We start from the raw sequence: 19,665 nt of genomic DNA on the forward strand, positions 1-19,665 counted from the left end.
ATTTCGGCCAATATCATCACGTGAGTTTTATAAATAAAATTTTAATATAAGTTTGCATATTTTATAAACGTCGCACACTGTCGCTTTTTTTTTTTTTTTTTTTTCAATCCGTTGACTCTTTCTTTGAGGAAATACACGATATTGCCACCAAGGAGGCTGAGAGGCGGATGAAGGAGGAGGTGCGGCGGGTGGTGGAGCAAGCAAAGGAACTACAGGCCGCCGCTACAAATGTCGCCAGCACGTCGAGCAAGGAGCAGTCATTCAGCAGCGTACGCCCATGCTCGACTTGTACATTCATCGCCTTCGGGTGTCCATCAGTGCTCAGGCGAGCTGATAGCTGCTGGATTAGCGAGTCCTTTTGTAGCTGCTATTCACGTCCCTTTGGCACCTGATATTGACAGTACACTCCATCGCGCCTCATCCTCCTTGCGTGCCCACCAATTTCGGCAGCTCATTTGCTCTCTACAAATTACCATCTTCACAACTCACTTTCAAGGCATCATCTGTTAACCTGTGAAATTTGGCTTTCCTCGCTTGCGTACACAATCTCACGAGCATTCCACCGGAGGCAAAGAAAAAGTTTAACCTCGATGTGCAGGCGGCTTCGTGAAGGGGGAAGAGTGTGACTTTGGGGGAAAATTATATTAGGGTTTTGAATTTACGAAAATTAAAATCAGGATTTTGAATTTGAGGCAAATGTTGAAAACATCATTGTTAAAGGTATTATATATGCTGATGAAGCATTCCAGCGAGCCACGTCAATACGAGATATTAATAAAAAAACAAGGCAAAATTAGATTTGTGACGACTTCAAATCAAAATTAACATTTAAGTGATTTTTTTTTAAAAGTAACACTTAAGTGATCTAAAAGAAATTTTTAGCAACAAAGAAAGCGTTGCATACAACTTTATGCACTTCTGGTATACTTACTTAACAACGTGCATTTGGTCCTTGGGGTGCAATGATGAAGCACGACAATTGAAACTTTGCTCTTTCAATACAAATGTCTTCAAATTTTTGATGTCAAGGGCACGAATGATAATCTTTTGTTCTTGAGAATAATTTATAGTCAGAAATATATTTTTCTTTTTCTTTTTCTATTTCCTAAACGAGTTTCTAAGTAGAGATACATATTTGATAACGAGACAATTTTTTTCTTTCCAAAACAGAAATTTGTTTGATAGGCCCTTTTAAATATCTCCCTCTCTTGCTCTTTTTCATTCATAGTGCTCCACTCTTTTGTCAAATAAAACATCCTTAATCAATTAAATTAAAAGCGTCAATGCAGAAATCATACAATAATAGACAGCAGGAGGCGAGTGCAAGTAATGCGAAGAGTTTTTATTTTTGTTTCTATTAAGTAGAGAATTTTTACTTATTATTTTCATTCCAAATTTTTTTTTAGGCTAAAAATTTCTCATAAATTGGAAAAAAAAATTGTATTACCAAACGAATTTCTACTCCAAATCTATTCCCATAAACCAAAAAAATAAACAAAATAAAAAGTAAAGAGACAAAATGATCATCATGCATGTCCTAAATATTCAAGAGCAAGACTAAAGATGAGTTGGTGACGTCCTTATACACGGCTGCCAATTCTGTCTCCTCTGCCGAACAAGTGTTTGAAAATCTGCCTTTTGATCCGTGCTAAAGCTCCTTGTGATCTTGAGCTACCACTCCTGCTACAGCCTGCTTCGAACCATCCATCCAGTCAACACTTTCTCTGAACATTTAACAGCACTCTTCCTAAGTTGCAGAAACTCCTCTACGGCCCTATTTATCTTTTCAACTATCGCCGCAGGTTCAGAGGATCGCATTCGGTACACTGCAGAGTTCCTCAAATTGAATTCTGGTCTAAGCCTGACAGCAAATCGGGCCTCGAGAAATCGCCATTTGGATCTTAGGATCTAGAACATAAGACATTTGCCGCAAATAATAAACCGTCTTGACTGATGGAATTAACCGGGTCCCTACGAGATCCCAACACCCTACATCAATCAAGAAAAAGATAAAAATTAAGCACCCTTTTCATCAAGCTGAGAATTCATTATCATGCTGAGCGTACAAAGTTACTTTTAATATTTTGGACACAACGTAAGATTTAGCCAAATCAATTGCTTTCAGTGATTGGCAAGCTTGTTAAGTCATTTGCTTCTCGGACTTAGAAGGGTTCTGGGTCATGTATCCATGCTGATAAATCCTAAGCATAAAGAAGACGAATAAGAAATCAAACTCAATCCAAACTAAGGCCTCTCTCAATCTGGTTCATAGCTCGACTGTCTACATGGTCTTTAGTGTAATAAACAGCCTCTTCTGAATAGGCGAGCAAGAACCCAATATTGGTAGTTGCACGCGATCATGTCCAATGGCTGAATTGATACAGAGAATCACAAGATAATGTCAAGAGATGATTAAACAGGCAAAGCCTGCTGCTGAGCATGCCACGCCACAACGTCTTTGTATGCCAAGTTGCCCCGAAAATATCCAAAGCGCTTCCTACCGTCACATCCACACGTCCCATGCCGGCCACTTTTATCCTCTCCAGATCTTCCATTACCGTAACACCACCTGCGTAGGTCACCGGAATCTGATGTCCAAAACAGGCTGGTGTCAATGTTTGCATGCAGAACATGCATACTCGATGCCCAGCAACCAACAGATAAACAGCAAAATGAAAATAAAAGGAATTCTTTTCAGTGATGAAATGGAAACACGCGCGTCTTGCTAACAGAGTGAAAAAAGAATAGCATTTCCACAGTTTCAAAAATGCACTAGGATGTTCCAGAAAAGAAAAAGGCCATCACACGTCTTGCCACGTCTTAAAATCCACTGAGGCCTAGGTGAGGCTCACCACCAGACGAGTCAAGAAACTGCAGGTCTTGGTCTATCTATGCACTAAACATGCAAAATGTTTATCTTTATGGCAAATTGAATGAATTTCTAACACGCGTCTGGAAGGAAACATTATCAACCAAATGATAATTAAAAAACATAGATAATAGCAAAGAACTCGCCAAGTGGTAATTGACGTACTACTTACCTGAGAGTACTTGCCAAGCAAAGCCACAAGCTCTTCATCAATTCCTAATCTGTAGTAAACAAGCATTCAAGGTTAGAATCATGGAGATCAGCACATATAAAATGTAGCAAAAGTCAAAGTTGCAAAGCACAAGGGGACAATTCACTTAAAATATAAAGAAAGTTGAAGTTGCAAAGCACAAGGGGACCATTGACATGGACAGCATGGACTCACTGCCCAACAGTAATTAGTTGAGAATCCGCGATAAAATTCCACATTTTACAAACAAATCACAGAACTATTTTATCAGTACAATCGAAAATAATATTGCAAAGAACATGTCTATGTCCTTGTAAGAGTAAAGAGCATCCATTTGCTTAAGAGATTGGTAAGAGATGGCTCCTGGACTTGTTTAATGTTACTCAAAGATTTCTATGAAGGAAACTCAACGCCATTGACTGAAAAGAGAAACAGGAGTGAAAAATGAACTAAAGTATATTCACATTAAGAAGCTATGAATCATGACGACCAAAATCTGAATTTCATGGCAGATTAACGACAAATTAAATGGAAAACATTAGAACAACCAGGAATTTGTTTTCTTTATTTATCAATGAGAAAATCAAAATGTGTAGTTGGTTAAGTAGATGTTCTTTATGTAGATTTTCTTTTTTTTGCATAAATGGTGAACAAAGAAAAGATTGATTAGCATGTGAGAAGAATGTTTTTCCAGTACCACTCTAGAAGTGCTTTGCAACTTAAAAAGAAAGTACACATGAAGCTTAGAACACCAACAAGGAAAAAATTGATAGCTTAATAAAAACATTTATTTTGAAAAAAATCATGTTTATCTTTTGTAAAATATCATGTCTATTGAAATATAATACTTTTTACCAGATTAACTTATTCTTATAATGGGTCAAAAAACAAAGGCTCAGCATCAAGCACAGAAAACCAAAATTCCTCTTCAACCTATTAGTCCTCCAGCAGTAAGAATAATTAATCACGGTTCAAGGTGACTTAAAACAGTGACGCCTAATAACAACTGCTATCTCTTAAAAGATGTCACATATGATAGGTTAAAAGCAGTAGACAAAAACAAGGCCAAGGCATTAATAGAGGTGCAGTTCTAAAGCAGAGAAGGGTTTTCCCTTTGCAATAGGTGGAGAAGGAATCAAAGGTACATACTTTTTTCCTTCCACGTCAACACCATGGACCAAGAACTCATCAGCATAGCTCGCAAGAAACTCTAATATCTTCTCATCCAGATACACATCACTAAATTTCTGCCATCTGTCAGTGACAATTGCATATTTACCCTCCTGAACATAAACAAGCAGCGAAGATATAATAACTTCAATTAATGAACTCACTGAACCCAAAAAGAAAAAAGCCAAACTGAACATTGGTCTTGATGAAAACTTTGTTCAGCTAGTTTGACACACCCACATCTCAGCACATGGCACTAACTTTCAGAAAGTATAAGAAATCAGAAGTTCCTCCAAAGAAGCTATGCCAACTCTTTAAGCCTAATCTCCTCGCAAAAGCTTAAGTTAGACAAAATTTATACAAAAGAAACTATATCAAACCTTCTTCCTGCAGCTAAGATCCAACACCAGACGGTCTTTTCCCACCACATGCACAAGATCCTTAAGCCTTTCAAGGTCCATTCGTCCATTATTGAACACATACTGTAACAAGAATATCAAAAGAAAAGAGCTCAATTGCACTCACTAGTACAGTTTTGATAACATGCGGAAGTATGACAGCTACAATGTTCAATTTCATTCCCATCTATCAGAAATGTGCAAACTTTTATGCTGCGAGTTCGTGAGTGTAAACAAGCATGGGAATGATACCATAGAAAAGCTACATCTTGTATGACCTGACAGTTTAAATCAACATGTTCATGTGAGATCTGGAAACTAATTATCCTTTCGAAAAGCCCATAACTACTGCTCTGTTTATCCCCTGCTTTCACTAAATACCTAGCAATACAGTGAAAGGAAATAAGAACAAGAAAAGGACTGTCATATGAAGAAGGCTGAGCTTTTTTTTTTTTTTAACAAAAGAGAACAGGAAATACTAAAGTAAAAATGACATACCGATGTTACAATGACATGGCTTGCCCCTTCTTCTATGTAATTCAGACAATTTTCTGAATTGATTCCACCTCCTACTTGCAGACCGCCTAGCATAAGGAAGTCCTCACCATAAGTTCAGCAGAGGAAACATCTGTAAGTTTCAGGCGATAGTATCCACCATAAGATAAGAAGGAATGTAGTCACAGGCTTTTAACCACCAAACCATGATTAATGAAGAGAAAGATGCTCAAAAATAGAATGGAACAATATACTTTATCCATGCCTTGCACACATCAGAAAACATTCTCTCACTTTTGCATATAAATAGTCTGCTAATCTAAGGTGAAGTTATTGAGGAGAACAGCCATCAACCTTAGTACCTCATAACCCCAGATTTTCATTTAGAATCACATGGAAAAGCATGGACATTTTCTATGGCGAGCACTAGCGAAACAAAGGTAGCTGAATTGCAAAACAAGAAACAAGAGGAAAATTCATTTTATAATTTAAGGACAATCTATAAGGATGGAACGGGAAACACCTAATACTCTCTTGAGTTTGTATTTGTAGCAAAAACCTTAAGCTCCAGTACAAATTGCATATAAGCAACTGTGCAAGTATGTATAATTAATGACAAAAAAAACTCAACCTACCAGGATATGCATGCAATGCTTCAATTGCTGCAGCATTGCTTAGAGGATCTGCTCCAAGCATGATGACATGACCACCTGCTAGCCCATCTTCTTGGTATAATTTTGCGTACTCTGCTGAAGATACGTCTGATTCAAAATTGGTCACAGGAGCAGATTCATTGCCCTTCAAATCACAAAGGGTCGACCCTACAATTTGTTTCACTTTACCCTGATAACAATACATTGAATTTGATCAACTGGCTGCTACAATGACCAAGTGAAGATGCAGATTGTGTCCATGGAAGACCTCACAACAAATGATGCATCTAACTGAAAGGAACAAGCAACATCCTCCATTCAACCATAGCACTGGCCTTCTTAACCCAATGAAAAACAACAGGCAACAGAACAGGTCAAACAATGATTTAAGCAAAATTGACTTCTGAGGCAACTTAAAGAGGCAAATGGAACTTATTCTCATGGAAGCTCTTGGCATAGATGCAACATATGGAGCAGTTAAAGATGCGAAAATGTGGATGGAACAATTGACCGATGAACTAAGTCAATTCGAAGAGAATAAGGAGAAACAAATTAGCCATTATTGACTCCTAAAATCAGATAAGTCAAAAGAAAAAAAATTTACTTCCGGTAACAACAACACCCTTATGCAAAATCAAAGATGCATTTCGGAGACAACCACGCAGTCTCCAGCTGGGAATTCACCATTCCTGAAGAGCAATGCTAGACCCACCAATACCCATTCAAATTTCGACGCAGCACTTCCGAAACAAATTTCCGAAGCAGTTATTCCTACACCTATTAAGCACCACTCCATGAAAGCTCATAAAGATAGACTTTGATAGCAAAACCCCCCGCAATGTTTTTCCACCCTTTTTCGCCCCTCTTAGAAGAACAGATACTCTGAACATACATGAAGTGCACTAACAACAAACAACCAAAGGAAGCTACTCCATCGAAACTCAGGACCATCATAAGGCCCTTGCAAAAGGGAGCACCTTGTGTATATCGATGCAAGGACGGAATCGAACGGCGCACCGTACGGACATCCGCGCGGAGGATCCTGGGCAAAAGCAAAAGCAAGAATAAGATAAATAAGGACTTGAGGATTGCGATATGACCCAGAAACGCTCGGCATTCTCGCGCAGCTAGAGACCGTACGTACTCGAAATGGGCATCGTCGGGGTACAACGGCAGCCGTCGCGCGAGCCGATCGAGGAGCAGAAGCCGAGACGGGGCGAGCTGAGATGGGGAACCGAGCTGGTGCGGAGGCTGCTCATCCTCATTCTTGTAGACTATAGATTTGAAACTGGAAAGACGGAAGCTTCTTTTGCCCTCTGTCTCTGTATTTCGATTTCCTCCTTTCAGGCTACCAGGTACGATGTCGAACTCGAGCTTTCGAGGTTGTCTTCTTTATTTGCTGTCGGCTTGCTCGTCGGAAGAACCACGACACGAAACGGGAAGGGAATTCGTAGTCCCAGTCAGTTTTTTAGCCGCCGCCGCGGCCGAAACGAGGGCTAGACCCGTTAAATGGGGGGATCGAGTCGGGTTTGGTAAAGTCATAAATGATTCGACCAAAATTAACTCATTTAATATGTTTATGATCTATTTATTGCAATACAAAATTTTTAGCCCATACTCATTCTGATTTATATTTGATCCATATTTGACTCATTTAATTATATATATTATTTTTCTAAAAAAATTGTATTATTAAAATATTTTTATACAATGTAAATTTAATAGATAATTTTTATAATTTTTAAATAATTATTTTTAAAATCGATTTTTTTTTTTAAATAAAATAACGGTCATTAGGCGCACAGCGAGCTTCGAGCTCACTTAGGATCGGCAAGGCTCAAGCCTCACCTGACGCCGATGAGCTCGAGCCTCGCCAGACATTAACGAGGCTTCCGCCGCTAGATCTGTGAGCTTGAGCTCACCCGTTGGCGATGCCAGCGAGTTTGAGTCTCATTGAGCTCTCGCTTGGCCATCAGGTCATCACCACGCCCGCCCCAGAGGAAGAAGAAAGGAAAAAATAAAAAATAAAAAAAATAAAATAAAAAAATAATTATAATTTTATCACTTCTAGTAGGATAGACTACATCGTGAGTTATTTTTATTTGGTTGGTAAATGGGTTTTAAATAAGTACAAAATAGACCCATTTAAAACCCATAATTTTAGTCATTTTATTTTTAAAATCCCATCATGGGTGCCTTGGGAAATAAGACTAACCCATTAACGACCTATTTAAGCAAATTGGTTGTGTACCCATTTTAACACCTCTACTGAGGGCCATTGCGCTACTATTTTTCAATTTTCATCCCCTCGTCCATGGAAAATCTTAGTCTAGCGAAAAGTGTGAAATATAGTCCTACATTGGCCCCTTCGAATCTCTAATTTTGTTCAATTAAGCCGTTATACCTTTTGAATCGAACTGAGTTCTATCCCTATAATCAATTTGATTTTGCTTCGTATGTGACAATCAACTCGGTTCCAAAGCATACCAATAAGGGCTTGTTTGTTTATTTTTGTTTCTGTTCCTCGGAACAAATTTTTTTATTCTTTTGTTCTGGAGAACAAAAAAAGAATAAAAACGCGTTTGGTAAAAATTTTGTTCCCGATAACAAATTTGGAACAGAAACAAGAGGTGGAAAAAGTTGTTTCTTGTTCCTAGAATAATTCTGAGAAACAATTTTTCTCTCTCCTCTTTTTTTCTTCTCTTTATTTTCTTCTTCTTCTTCTTCTTCTTCTTCTTCTTCTTCCTTTTACCAATCACCGACCTTAGCCATGGCCGATGCCGGCGACCGGCCGACAAGGGCCAACGACTCGCCGGAGCATCACTAACCCCCGGAGAAGCCGAGCCTCGCCGGCCGGCGCGAGGCTCAGCCTCGCCAAGCTAGGGCAAGGCCGACCTCACACTGCCTAAGCGAGTTTGAGCCTCGCCAGTGGCCTTGATGACCAAGTGAGCCTCGCAGTGGCCTAGTGAGGCTCCGGCGAGCTCGCCTAGCAAATCGCTGGCCGCTACCATGGCCGACAACCGGCCACAAAGAGAAAGAAGGAAAATAAAAGAAAAATGAAAAATATAATAAAAAATATTGAAAACTAAAAGAAATAACAAAATTATATAAGTTTACCAAATGAATGGAGTAAAAAAAAAATTGCGTTACCAAACGCATTCTTATACTTAGAATTTTTTTTTTTTTTGATAAATATTCATTCCGCACAACCAGAAAATATACTTAGAAATTGTTTCCGAGAACAAAAAAATTCTATTAAAAAATTGTTCCCTAAAATAAAAATGTTACCAAACGCGCCCTCACAGGGCTCAAGAGGCACGACCCATGCTCGAGCAACTTCTAGCGAAGGTACATGCTTAATCACAAAGCTACCATAGAAATTTTTGTTATTTTGTTCCGGGGAATAAAAAAAAAAAAAAAACGCGTTTGTTTAAACTTTTGTTTCCAATAACAGATTTGAAACATAAATAAGAAGTAGAAAAACTTGTTTCTTGTTCCTAGGAACACTTCCAAGAAACATTTCTTTTTTCTTTGGCCGGTTGCCGACCTCGGCCATGGTCGACGACTGGCCATTGAGGTCCAGCGACCTCATCAGAGCGTCGCCGGCCCTCGGTGAGGCTGACCTCTCGTTGGGCCACTGCCAAGTCGGCCTAGCGATGGCCCGGCGAGGCTCGGCCTCGTCGGATTTGGGCCGATGACCGGCCAAAAGGAAGAAAGAAAAAAAGAAAAAAGAAAAAAGGAAAATGAATATTAAAAAATTAAAATAAACAAAAAAATTATACAAGTTTACCAAACGTGTTTCTATTATTTTTCTATTCCGAGGACGGAAATTTTGTGCGATTCTAAATGCGTTCTTGTTCAAAATTGTTCCCAAAACAGAAATAGTTTTTATATTTCTGTTTCCAAGAACAATTTTGAACAAAACGTTACCAAATGCAACCTAAAATGCCGGTGGATGTCGACCGGCTGCACCAAGGGTGCAAGCTAGCGAGGCGAGGTCAAGGGCCCTCCGACGGAGGGATGAAAATTGGATAGCACAATGCTAACTTCATTAAAAAACCTGAATTCTCGTGAGCATCTAACGCATGAGTGAGAAATGTCAGCGAATAGGGGCTGGAAAGAAACAATGTTCATTCACTTGCCCCATGGTCCATTCTGCAGTATGTGTAACTCGTGTCTAGGGTTCTATTTGTTAATTGATTCTTTTTCTTTCTTCTGGGAGTAAAAACAAAACAAATATTTTTTTTTTTGTTCGGGAATAGATTTAAAACTAAAAAAAAAAATTATTTTTCTGTTTCCGAGAACAATTCCGAAATCAATATCAATCTAGTTTTCTTTTTCTTTTTCTCTTTTCTCCTTCTCTCCTCTTTTTCCTCCCAGCCGGTCACCAATCATTGTCGACCGCTGCAACCGCCCGCCGCTACTGTGGCTAGCAACCGATCACAAAGGAGGAAGAAAAAGAGATAAGGAAAAGAAAAAGAAAATATAATAAAAGTATTAAAAATTTCAAAGAAACAAAAAAAAATTAAGAATTCTACCAAATGCATTTCTATTTTGAGAATAAAAATTTTGGGCAATTACCAAACGTCTTTAAATACTAAGAAATTATTCCTAGAAATAGAATAAAAAAAGCAAAACTTGTTCTCCCAAACGCACTCTTACATAACTCACCTCCATCACCATCAATATAGGTAATAAATGTAAATTTTGTTATAAAAAAAAAAAAAAAAAAAGGTTATACAAGCTGCATATATAAAAATAATCCTAAGTTGTTACCCTCAGAGACATACGTTGATCCCAATGCTTCGTTTAGAGGTAGGAACATGGTATAACATAGAAGAGTGGCATCTCAGATCGACACCTTTGTTGAAACTTTAGGGGACAATTTATACATGTTACCGGCAAGGACTTTCCTGTTGTATCTTTTGCCTTCAATTGGCTGGATCGGAGGCGTTAGCACATCTAAATTTTCGCCACCAATCGGTTTTAAGGGAAGATAACCGAAACTCTTCCACCACTACTTTTGTCTATGCTTCTGTGGAGATACAGCATGAGAAAATTGAACATCTAGTGAGTCAAGGTGCTCCACAGGCATTAGGAAAGTAAGAAAATCAACTGCAACCACCTTGCGAAGGGTCGGGCGAAAAAGAGGAGAGCGGCCATCCACTTCATTAACCAAGGTCCTCTATCAAATATACTCGGCAGCAAAATGCTTGCCGATGACGTGCCGACATAAATATGCATAGATAAAAATGTACGAAACAGTCTCGAGAAATATTTGCACGTTCCCTTAATTGGGAAAAGAAAAATTATGGAAATCAAAGTCTGGTCATGTAAATGGTGAGAAGTGAGGAAGACTCGGAAAACCATCGATGCATTCCCCCATTATCGTTGCATCCCCATGTAACTTATGGACTCCATAACTACTACCCTCACTCAACATCGAATACGTCTACAGCCCACGAATCATCATTACACACTCGAAATGGCACGTGCGATATATGCAGCTGAAGCCTGAAACTCGCAAGAGGTTATCCAAGTGCACCCTATCGCCCGATATAAACTTCCAACATGGCGAAACAACCCCAAGCTCAAGAGTTTTAGAGTTTGTCACCACGCCATTTATCACATGCCAATAGCCCACAACGGCAGATGACCATCTCCACGATCAAAGTACAATAGTCTATCTCTTTCATCCAAAGAAATAAGATAAGCTAACTTTTGGATGAATATACTGACAAGTAGTTAAGGCTAACAAACTGTAGCCAACCCTAAGACTTTCAAACGTGTTGATGCAGCTTAAACATGTGACGGCCAAAAGCTGCACCATACTATATCATCCGATGGCCGTCCAGATAGAACAAAAGGCAACTCTAATACCTATAGAAAACGAAATACTACCAACATTTGGCTACATCTCAAACAAAACCTCAAGTCACGTAAGAACTATACACGATTTACAAAACTTAAACCTCTCCTGAAAGGTAAGAAGCGGAAATCGCAAAGGAGGCAACTTTTTTGTGGTAATATAAACACATCCTAATAAGATCAAGCTCTCGGAAAGCGTGATCGCCCCTTCTTCTTTAGGAACTCAGGGATTTCCACTGAAGTGCCTTCACCATATGAAGAGGGCCGCCTATTTAGTCCATCTCCTTGTATCTGGCCCGACTGTATTTTCAAAGAAACGATTCGGCTTCAGTACCAAAGCAAACATGCATAACAAACAAGCACACAAATGGAGATACAAGAAGATAAAAGGAGCAAAATCTTCAGGGATTAGATGGTTGGGGAGGAAGGTAGAAACCTGAAGCGACCTTCCTTCGCTTTCTTCTTGGCGTTTGAATCCAGTTGCAATTAAGGTAATGCTGACCTGATGCAAAACAAGACAAATGTCCCATCAGAAAGTATTCTTCTCTTCATTGACATCTGATTGCAAGCAAGAATGACCAATCATACTTTGCTTCTGTGGAATACATTCAGGCAGCAAAAGCGTAAGTTACAAGAAAAATGGGGAAGGGACGAACCTGTTTGTGATCTTATTAATGACATACATGTACGGTTTACCAGTTCTAGGGATAATAATACCTTTGGATGTCACTCCAAAGAACAAGATAAGTGCACCGTTAGCCACTATTGTGCCTAAGTGGAATGTTTACCATAAATTTGCTTTCTGTAAGCATATCTTCGTAATAATGTCTCTCTATTAGTGCTCAACAAAATAGTCCCCGAAATGCCCTTACCTGGCCAGACAGTGATGGATCAATCACTGCTCCAAATATCAGATTGGCCGTTGGATCCACTAGGTCATATATGACCTCAGCAGCAGCATTGACCTGTATGATGGCCACATAAGCAACAGGACAAGGGAAAGTCAAGATCAAGATTTAGCAAGCGGCAGTATTCTACAGCATCAAAAAAGATCAAGGGACCAAATTGTTGCTCAATGAGGGCCCAACTTTCCAATTTTTCTTGCAACGAAAGAAAAGAGAGACTTGGGCATTTTGGAAAAGATATACTAATAGGGCCATTGCAACCAAGTTATCACTGAGCTAGAGACTTGGATGCACCCAACCTTCATCAGTTGGATAGACCCAAGAATCAAAAGCCCAAACTGCGGCTAATCCTTCATTCATGATGCATACAGCCCAGATAGAACAGTTGACTTCATCTTATAATTTCTTTATGCTGCTACTGACCATGCTTTGCACTGTGCCTTGGAAAATGAAAGTAGAAGCGTCTCGTTATCAAGCATATTGCTCTTGCTAGTAAAGAAATTTAGCAGAAGTCTGTCACTTATAACACCTACTGAAAGGCTTAATTAGCAGCAGAAAAATAAATGAATCATATTGGGGACAGAAAACATTGCATTTCCAGATAAGCTTTCTCACAAAAATAAAATAAAATAAAATTGAAAGTCAATAATAACAAATTGCCAGATAATGTGACTCATATATTTAAGTGTCCTTGTGGCCTGAAGAGCCAGGGTTTAGGATAGAAAAGCAAGGGGGAATGCCTCAAACTAAGATGGTAGGGGAATACCTCAAACAAGGTCAGGTCGCTTCCACCAGTTATGTTCCAAACTATTCCAGTAGCCCTCTCAATACCAATATCAAGTAATGGAGATTGGATGGCATTTAATGCAGCATCTCTTGCCCTTGTCTTCCCTGACAAAAAAAAAAAAAGAAGATGACACCCAAGAATATTAATGAGTTAATCGAGAAAGCAGAAGTGGCTTTATTAAATGACACCCACGAAAAGAAAATCATTCTTTTTCATTTTCATTTATACACGACAAGTTCCATTATCATATACAATTTTGCTAGAACGGTAAGAGAGTCCATGTGGAGCTCTTGTGCACATGAGGATAGGATGATGAGGCCATCTATCACTTAATTCTAATATGCTTTGCATGCAAATTACACATGAGTCTCTACTTCAAGTTTGTATTGCACAAAACAGTATATAGCTAAGATAGTTGGCTGCACCATTTTTTTTGTTTTTTTCGGGTTTAAGGGAAAGTTTTTAATGTAAATTCAAAGACCCCCTGGTTTCATAACTAAGTGCAGTTCTACTCACAACAAGACACATCCGGTATAATATGGATTTGTTTGGAATCATGCTCGGCATATCTTAAGATCTTCCTATTGATTCTGGCAATCAGCAAAACTAGCCATCGGTCAGAACCGCATTGCATTAAAAAGTCTGTATTTTCTTTCTTAGCAATTAATTCTTGGATTATATTGTAAAATATGTCATCCATTTTATGGATATATATGGCTTCACAACATGGGCAGATATATTGCTTCAGTAGTGCTTCATGCAGATTACACATTCTATGGTCAAATGAAGCTTATGCTTCATGAAAAAGGGTATCTGTCTTGCATATGAAAGTAATATAGTCAACTTTGAGCTTTTTGTGTCATCCTAGTTCTAAGAACTTTACTATCTTCTTGAGAATAATCTCTGAAAGAATAAGTCAAAAACTTTTAGATAGCTAAGTTGAATACTACCTGTTGCAGTCCCTATCCCCATTAATGAAGATCCTGCATTAGCCATTATAGCCCGCACATCAGCAAAATCAACATTGACCAGCCCGGTATCTGCATGTAAGATGATTCAGCATCATATAGAGTAAAACAACTACGCCAGTCCATAAGAGTGATAATTTCAACGAAAACATTAGTTCATCATCTGAAATGGATGATGCAAAAGGTTTTGCAAAAAAGAACTGTTGATTCGACCAAATCACAGTGGAGGACAAACGAAGTCCTGGTGAATGGAGGCTTAGGATGACCAAAGTCAACACCGACAAAGCAATGCTTAACTTAGCTATAGAATGAAGATGAGCATATACAACCTTGGGGAAAGAGGAATTAAGTTTAGTATCTAGCCATCCAAGATTAAAAGAAGGAAATTGTGAAAATGTAAATGCTCCGCGTTAGTGGCTATAACAATATCTTTGTGCTGCTTCTTGTGCACCAGGGTCAGAGAAGCAATTTATGATTACCAACCTTCGCATGATCTTTGTACTGAGCTACAGAGAGATTCGAATCAGAAATATCTGAGAGAGTGTCCAAGAAAATAAAGAGTAGAAAGGGTCAATTTGCAAGAGCACATTGTTCTATGTATTTACTTGTGGTGAGAGTGAGCAGTGTAACAGCTAAATGTAGTTTTATACAATAAATATGCAATGTGTATAGTAATTGCAAGACAGAGATATGTTCCGCATAATTTGACATAACTTGGCATGTGCGCATGTTGATTGTCTTATACAATTTTCTTCTTCTACCTCTAATAAGTTGTATCAGAGCCCAAAATACTAAACAAAGTATTCTTGCCACAACCTTTAGCATGAAAGGACTTTTCAAACTTCTCAATAACAGGGACCAAAATCAGAAGAGGAATCATTGATCTGACTCCTTAATATGTGTTTAGAAGGAGATCTGAATATAAGGGTTCATATTCAGTATGTCTTTTCAAGAAAAATGAGGCTTGAAGCATCAAGCACATCATGAACATTGACAGCTCTTGGCATATCTCCTCTTCTCGTCTTGCTAGTATGCTTCATCTAAGTGACACTGAGTCTTGAAAGAAGGAATTTCGCCCTAATTATTAAAGAGCTTCCAAAAAGCATCTCATCATGCAGTGGCTGTAACTCAACCTATAATCCCAAACTGTCTGTATTTCTTTTGAAACTTCCATTTTTCCAGTGCATTACAAAAGAAGAGAAACTAAAGAGTCCTCAAAAGAGGTGGTAGTAGTCTATACCGTGATTATGTCAGAGATTCCCCGAACGCCTTGCCTAAGAATGTCATCAGCCAGATTAAATGCTTCTGTGACCGGGGTCGATGGCGAAACTGCAGTCAACAACTTGTCGTTGGGAATAACAATCAAAGTGTCCACATTGTCTCTCAGAGATGCTATTCCTTCCTGGGCTTGAACAGTTCGCTTTCGTCCTTCAAAAGAAAATGGGGTTGTCACAATACCAACGGTCAATATACCCATTGATTTTGCTACTCCTGCAATTATAGGAGCACCCCCAGTGCCGGTTCCTCCACCCATTCCAGCCTGCACACGATAATTAAGGAACAAGGAAATCAAATAAACATCTACTTTACAATATGGGCCATTGACTAATGATATTTAATTGAAGTGGATATCATTGTTGCAACACTGTTCCTAATCACCATGAAAGGTACAATGGAGGATAAATCAATCCTCGATGAAGATGAATAAGCAAAAGGCACAACAGGACGTCAACTATGCTAAGTAGCAGATTAGTCCATCCATATTATCACTCTCTATGTGCATCGCCATCCAAATCAACCATATCTTTAAAGTAATTATTTAGCACTAAGGTCAAGGTAGTTCCACACAAAATTATGTTTCAAGTGATGATTGATAACCACCATAATATTGGCATATCAAAGACCTGGGTCCTAGATACATCAACGGAGATGGTTCTTCAATGAATGGAGATAACATTTAATAGCTCTATATAAAGTTCATCACCATTTATGAATCAGGATGCAACATTTAGAGCCACTTTATAAGTCCTCAACAGAAAGAAACAGCAGGGGAGAAAATTTAAATGACAATTTGAAAACACTCAGCATATACTATCTATAGTAGATTGGAACTGAAACTGCAAGCTGAAAGATAGATTACCATGTAAAGTACAACCTACCGTGACAAAGACCATATCTGAGCCATAAAGTGCCTCTTCTATTGCTTCTTTGCTTTCTTTGGCAGCATTCATGCCAATTTCAGGGTTCCCCCCTGCTCCAAGACCTCTAGTCAGCTCTTGACCAATCTGCAAACGATTATCAGGAAACACAGGAGACATTCTCATGGCTTGGATATCTGTGTTCACGATCCAAAACTCCACGCCCTTCATAGCACTTTCTATCATGCGATTGACTGCATTTGACCCACCACCTCCAACTCCTATAACCTTGATCTTAGCTTCACTGTGATTACTTTGGTTGGATGTGTCTCTTAAGCTTTCCACCACATTTCCACCCAAACCATCATTCTGTTTGTTTGCTGTGTTATTTCCTCGCCTTTATTCCCTCTAAGCATGGCAACTTCAGGGTGTGAATTCAGAAAGGGATCTTTACTTTGATATGTGCTAACACTATGAGAGTTGGTCGAACACATAATTTGAGGCAGAACAGACCTCATGTTGGCACCCAGAAAATTATTCTTTGTTCCAATCATCTTCCCGGACTTCACTTCAAACCACCGATTCTCCACCAACACTCTGCCTCCTCTTAAATTCAACACTCCCTTACGGTTTCCACCAACCGATGGTGCGAGATTTGTCGATAAACAGGTCGACATGTCTGAATGGGTAGAAGGATGCCCTGGATATGTTAAGGTGGCCAGGAAGTTTCCTCCCAAATTCAACGGACGGAGAGGCTGAAGTTGAAATTGGCCAAATACAGATTTTCAGCAGATACCTGTGTAAAGACGGCAGAAAATTAACGATGGAGCAAGAATAATCTCATCAGCGAAGTTATCAGCACACACAATTCACCAGAAATTACAAAAGACAGTCCTCTCCAGAGAATCGAGCATTACAGGAGACAAGCAACTGGCTTTAATTCCAATGACCTTTAATGTCCTCTACTCAAAGTCGAAAAGAACAGGAGATAGCTCGAACCGAACAGCGAATTGCACTAGTTCCCTAAGAACGACCGCCGTTCCTACAATCTAACCCGTGCGCATGCCCCTCCCATCTCCGGAAGCGCTTCTCGTTAACACGAACCAATCTAGTCCGAACTAAGAACCTACATTAAGGAATAAAAAATAAAAATAAAAAACTAGGCTCCAAATCCGTCCTCCATTGAAGCAACCGGCGACTCAAGAGAGAACGCCACGCGCGCATAAAAAGGGAATCGAGAATCGAAGGGCCGTTATCGACGCGCGCTCCTCCGACCGTGCAGCATCGATGAAGGCGAACCGCGACCGGCCGGCGAAACGAAACGAAACGAAACGAAACGCATTGGTGAACCAGGACAAACGACTGCCGGAAGAGAGAGAGAGACCTGAGGTAGTTGCGGCGCTCAGGCACCGGGGAGGGCAATGCAATTCGGAATCAGGAGATGGAAATGAGGCCTTGAGGCGACTTCACGAGAAGCGCAAGAAAATGGTGGAGGAGGAAGGAGGAGAAAGTGGGAGTGGAGAGGGACAGGGAAGTGACTCCAAAGCCAACGGAGAGGAGACGTTTGCTGCTTTGCGCATCTTTCTTTGCTCATCCCTTCGTCGGTCGGTCTCGGCCATCGCCAGTCGTTAACCCACAGGGTTTTTAGCTGTGGGCCGGGCTTTGTGGGGAACGTTTTGGGTCGGGCTTCTGAGGGAATGTTTTGGGCCGTGTTAGAAGGGAATGTTTTTTTTTTTGGGGGGAAATGACACAAATTGTCTTTGAATTTTAATTTAATGTGCAATATGATCTATCCATTTTTAATTTGCTTAGTATGGTCTTTGAACTGTGACCAAATGTACAATATGGTCCGTAAAATTTCAATTTGTTCAATGTGATGCCTGAACTATACGATGATATTCAATGTTATCCCTTAACTTAAATTAATAGAAAAATTATATTGAATATTTTCATATAATTTTGGGATTAAATTAAGCATATATTAAAGGTCTCATTATCATGTCGAACTAATTAAAAATTTAAGAGTCGCTTTGCATGTTAGGCTACAAGTTTATGAATTACATTGAATAAATTAAAAGTTTAAATATCACATTGCGCATTTAACCAAAGTTCAAGCACCATTTATATCACTATCTCACACTTCTTTTGATCAATGTCATAATTGTGATGTGAAATGACAAGAGTGTCAATTCATGTTCACGTTTCCGTGTCGATGTTAGCATTAACTTAAGGGTATATTGGTCAATTCAAAACTGACACGTTTCATTAATCATTTCGGGAAAGTTCAACCATAACACACGATTGTGTTCATTAAATAGGCAATACAAATATCCCTAGCATAGCATGTCGAATTCGATAAGTCGAATTTGGCCAATCCAATCCGAACGTGACGCTACAATGCAAATAGCATTTTGAGATGAGATTTAGCAGTTAAAATTATTATTTTTTTCACAAAATTGACGTGTTTAATAAGTTAATATAAATGCTTAAGCACAACTGAATTGATTAAAAAATATCAATAAGATCGTGAATGTCTTCTTTTGCTCTCAATTACGGAAAAGATCACAATTTTAGTACATTGTCAACCATGATGTGGTCAATTTCTATTCTTGCACCGTCTCCCCCCCACACATCCTATTTTGAGGTCTCCTTCGGCCAATGCAAGAGAGGATCTGCACGCATTGAGGTTAGGCTTTATCATTTGTTGAATGGTTGCTATCCTTGAGTTCTTCGTTTCATTACCAATTTGGTTTTCATCAACACAAAAAAGAAAGGGATATGTTCAGAAGTCCTAAAACTTGTCAGGAAAGTACAATTGAGTCCTAAAACTTACAAAAAGTTCAATAAAAAACTTGTCAAGTTAGTTCAATTGAGTCATAATGTTAACACCGTTAGCTTTTTTCCGTTAAAAATGTTGACGTGTCATTTTCAATTATTTTTTATTTTCCACATGGATTTTTTTAATGATTTTTATTCATTTTAAAAAAGAATTAAAACTAAAAATTAATTTATTCATTTTATCTAAAAATTAAAAAGAAAAGTTATAAAAGTTATTTTTAAAATTGTTTTTAAAAAAAGCAGCCCTCTTCTCCCCCGCCGCCGCCACCCATCGCCGGAGGGGCCGAGCGACGGGTCGTCGGCCATGGGCGGGGTGGCCGACGAGGGCGAGGGCGGGCGGCACCGTCGCCCGCCCGGGTGAGGCTCGCCCGGATCCGGCGAGGCTC

General features: G+C 39.2%; 2 protein-coding genes across 2 annotated transcripts; both read right to left on the reverse strand.

Annotated features, from left to right (window-relative positions):
- Window positions 1-2,219: 2,219 nt before the first annotated feature.
- LOC104447778 (1-(5-phosphoribosyl)-5-[(5-phosphoribosylamino)methylideneamino] imidazole-4-carboxamide isomerase, chloroplastic) lies at window positions 2,220-7,225 on the reverse strand. The gene is given in 9 exon segments (XM_010061491.3): window positions 2,220-2,477; window positions 2,480-2,588; window positions 3,042-3,090; window positions 4,209-4,342; window positions 4,610-4,711; window positions 5,126-5,211; window positions 5,758-5,965; window positions 6,753-6,817; window positions 6,920-7,225. Coding segments are annotated over 9 exon segments (939 nt in total). The 5' UTR covers window positions 7,041-7,225; the 3' UTR covers window positions 2,220-2,412.
- A 4,186-nt stretch (window positions 7,226-11,411) lies between these two features.
- On the reverse strand, window positions 11,412-18,031 carry LOC104447792 (cell division protein FtsZ homolog 2-2, chloroplastic). Its single transcript, XM_039300138.1, is given in 10 exon segments — window positions 11,412-11,943; window positions 12,080-12,145; window positions 12,516-12,608; window positions 13,315-13,439; window positions 14,286-14,375; window positions 15,065-15,119; window positions 15,544-15,843; window positions 16,463-16,837; window positions 16,840-17,237; window positions 17,826-18,031. Coding segments are annotated over 9 exon segments (1,503 nt in total). The 5' UTR covers window positions 17,119-17,237; window positions 17,826-18,031; the 3' UTR covers window positions 11,412-11,823.
- Window positions 18,032-19,665: the final 1,634 nt, after the last annotated feature.

Source organism: Eucalyptus grandis, chromosome 1 (assembly GCF_016545825.1).
Source record: "Eucalyptus grandis isolate ANBG69807.140 chromosome 1, ASM1654582v1, whole genome shotgun sequence".
Classification (NCBI taxonomy): Eukaryota; Viridiplantae; Streptophyta; class Magnoliopsida; order Myrtales; family Myrtaceae; genus Eucalyptus; species Eucalyptus grandis.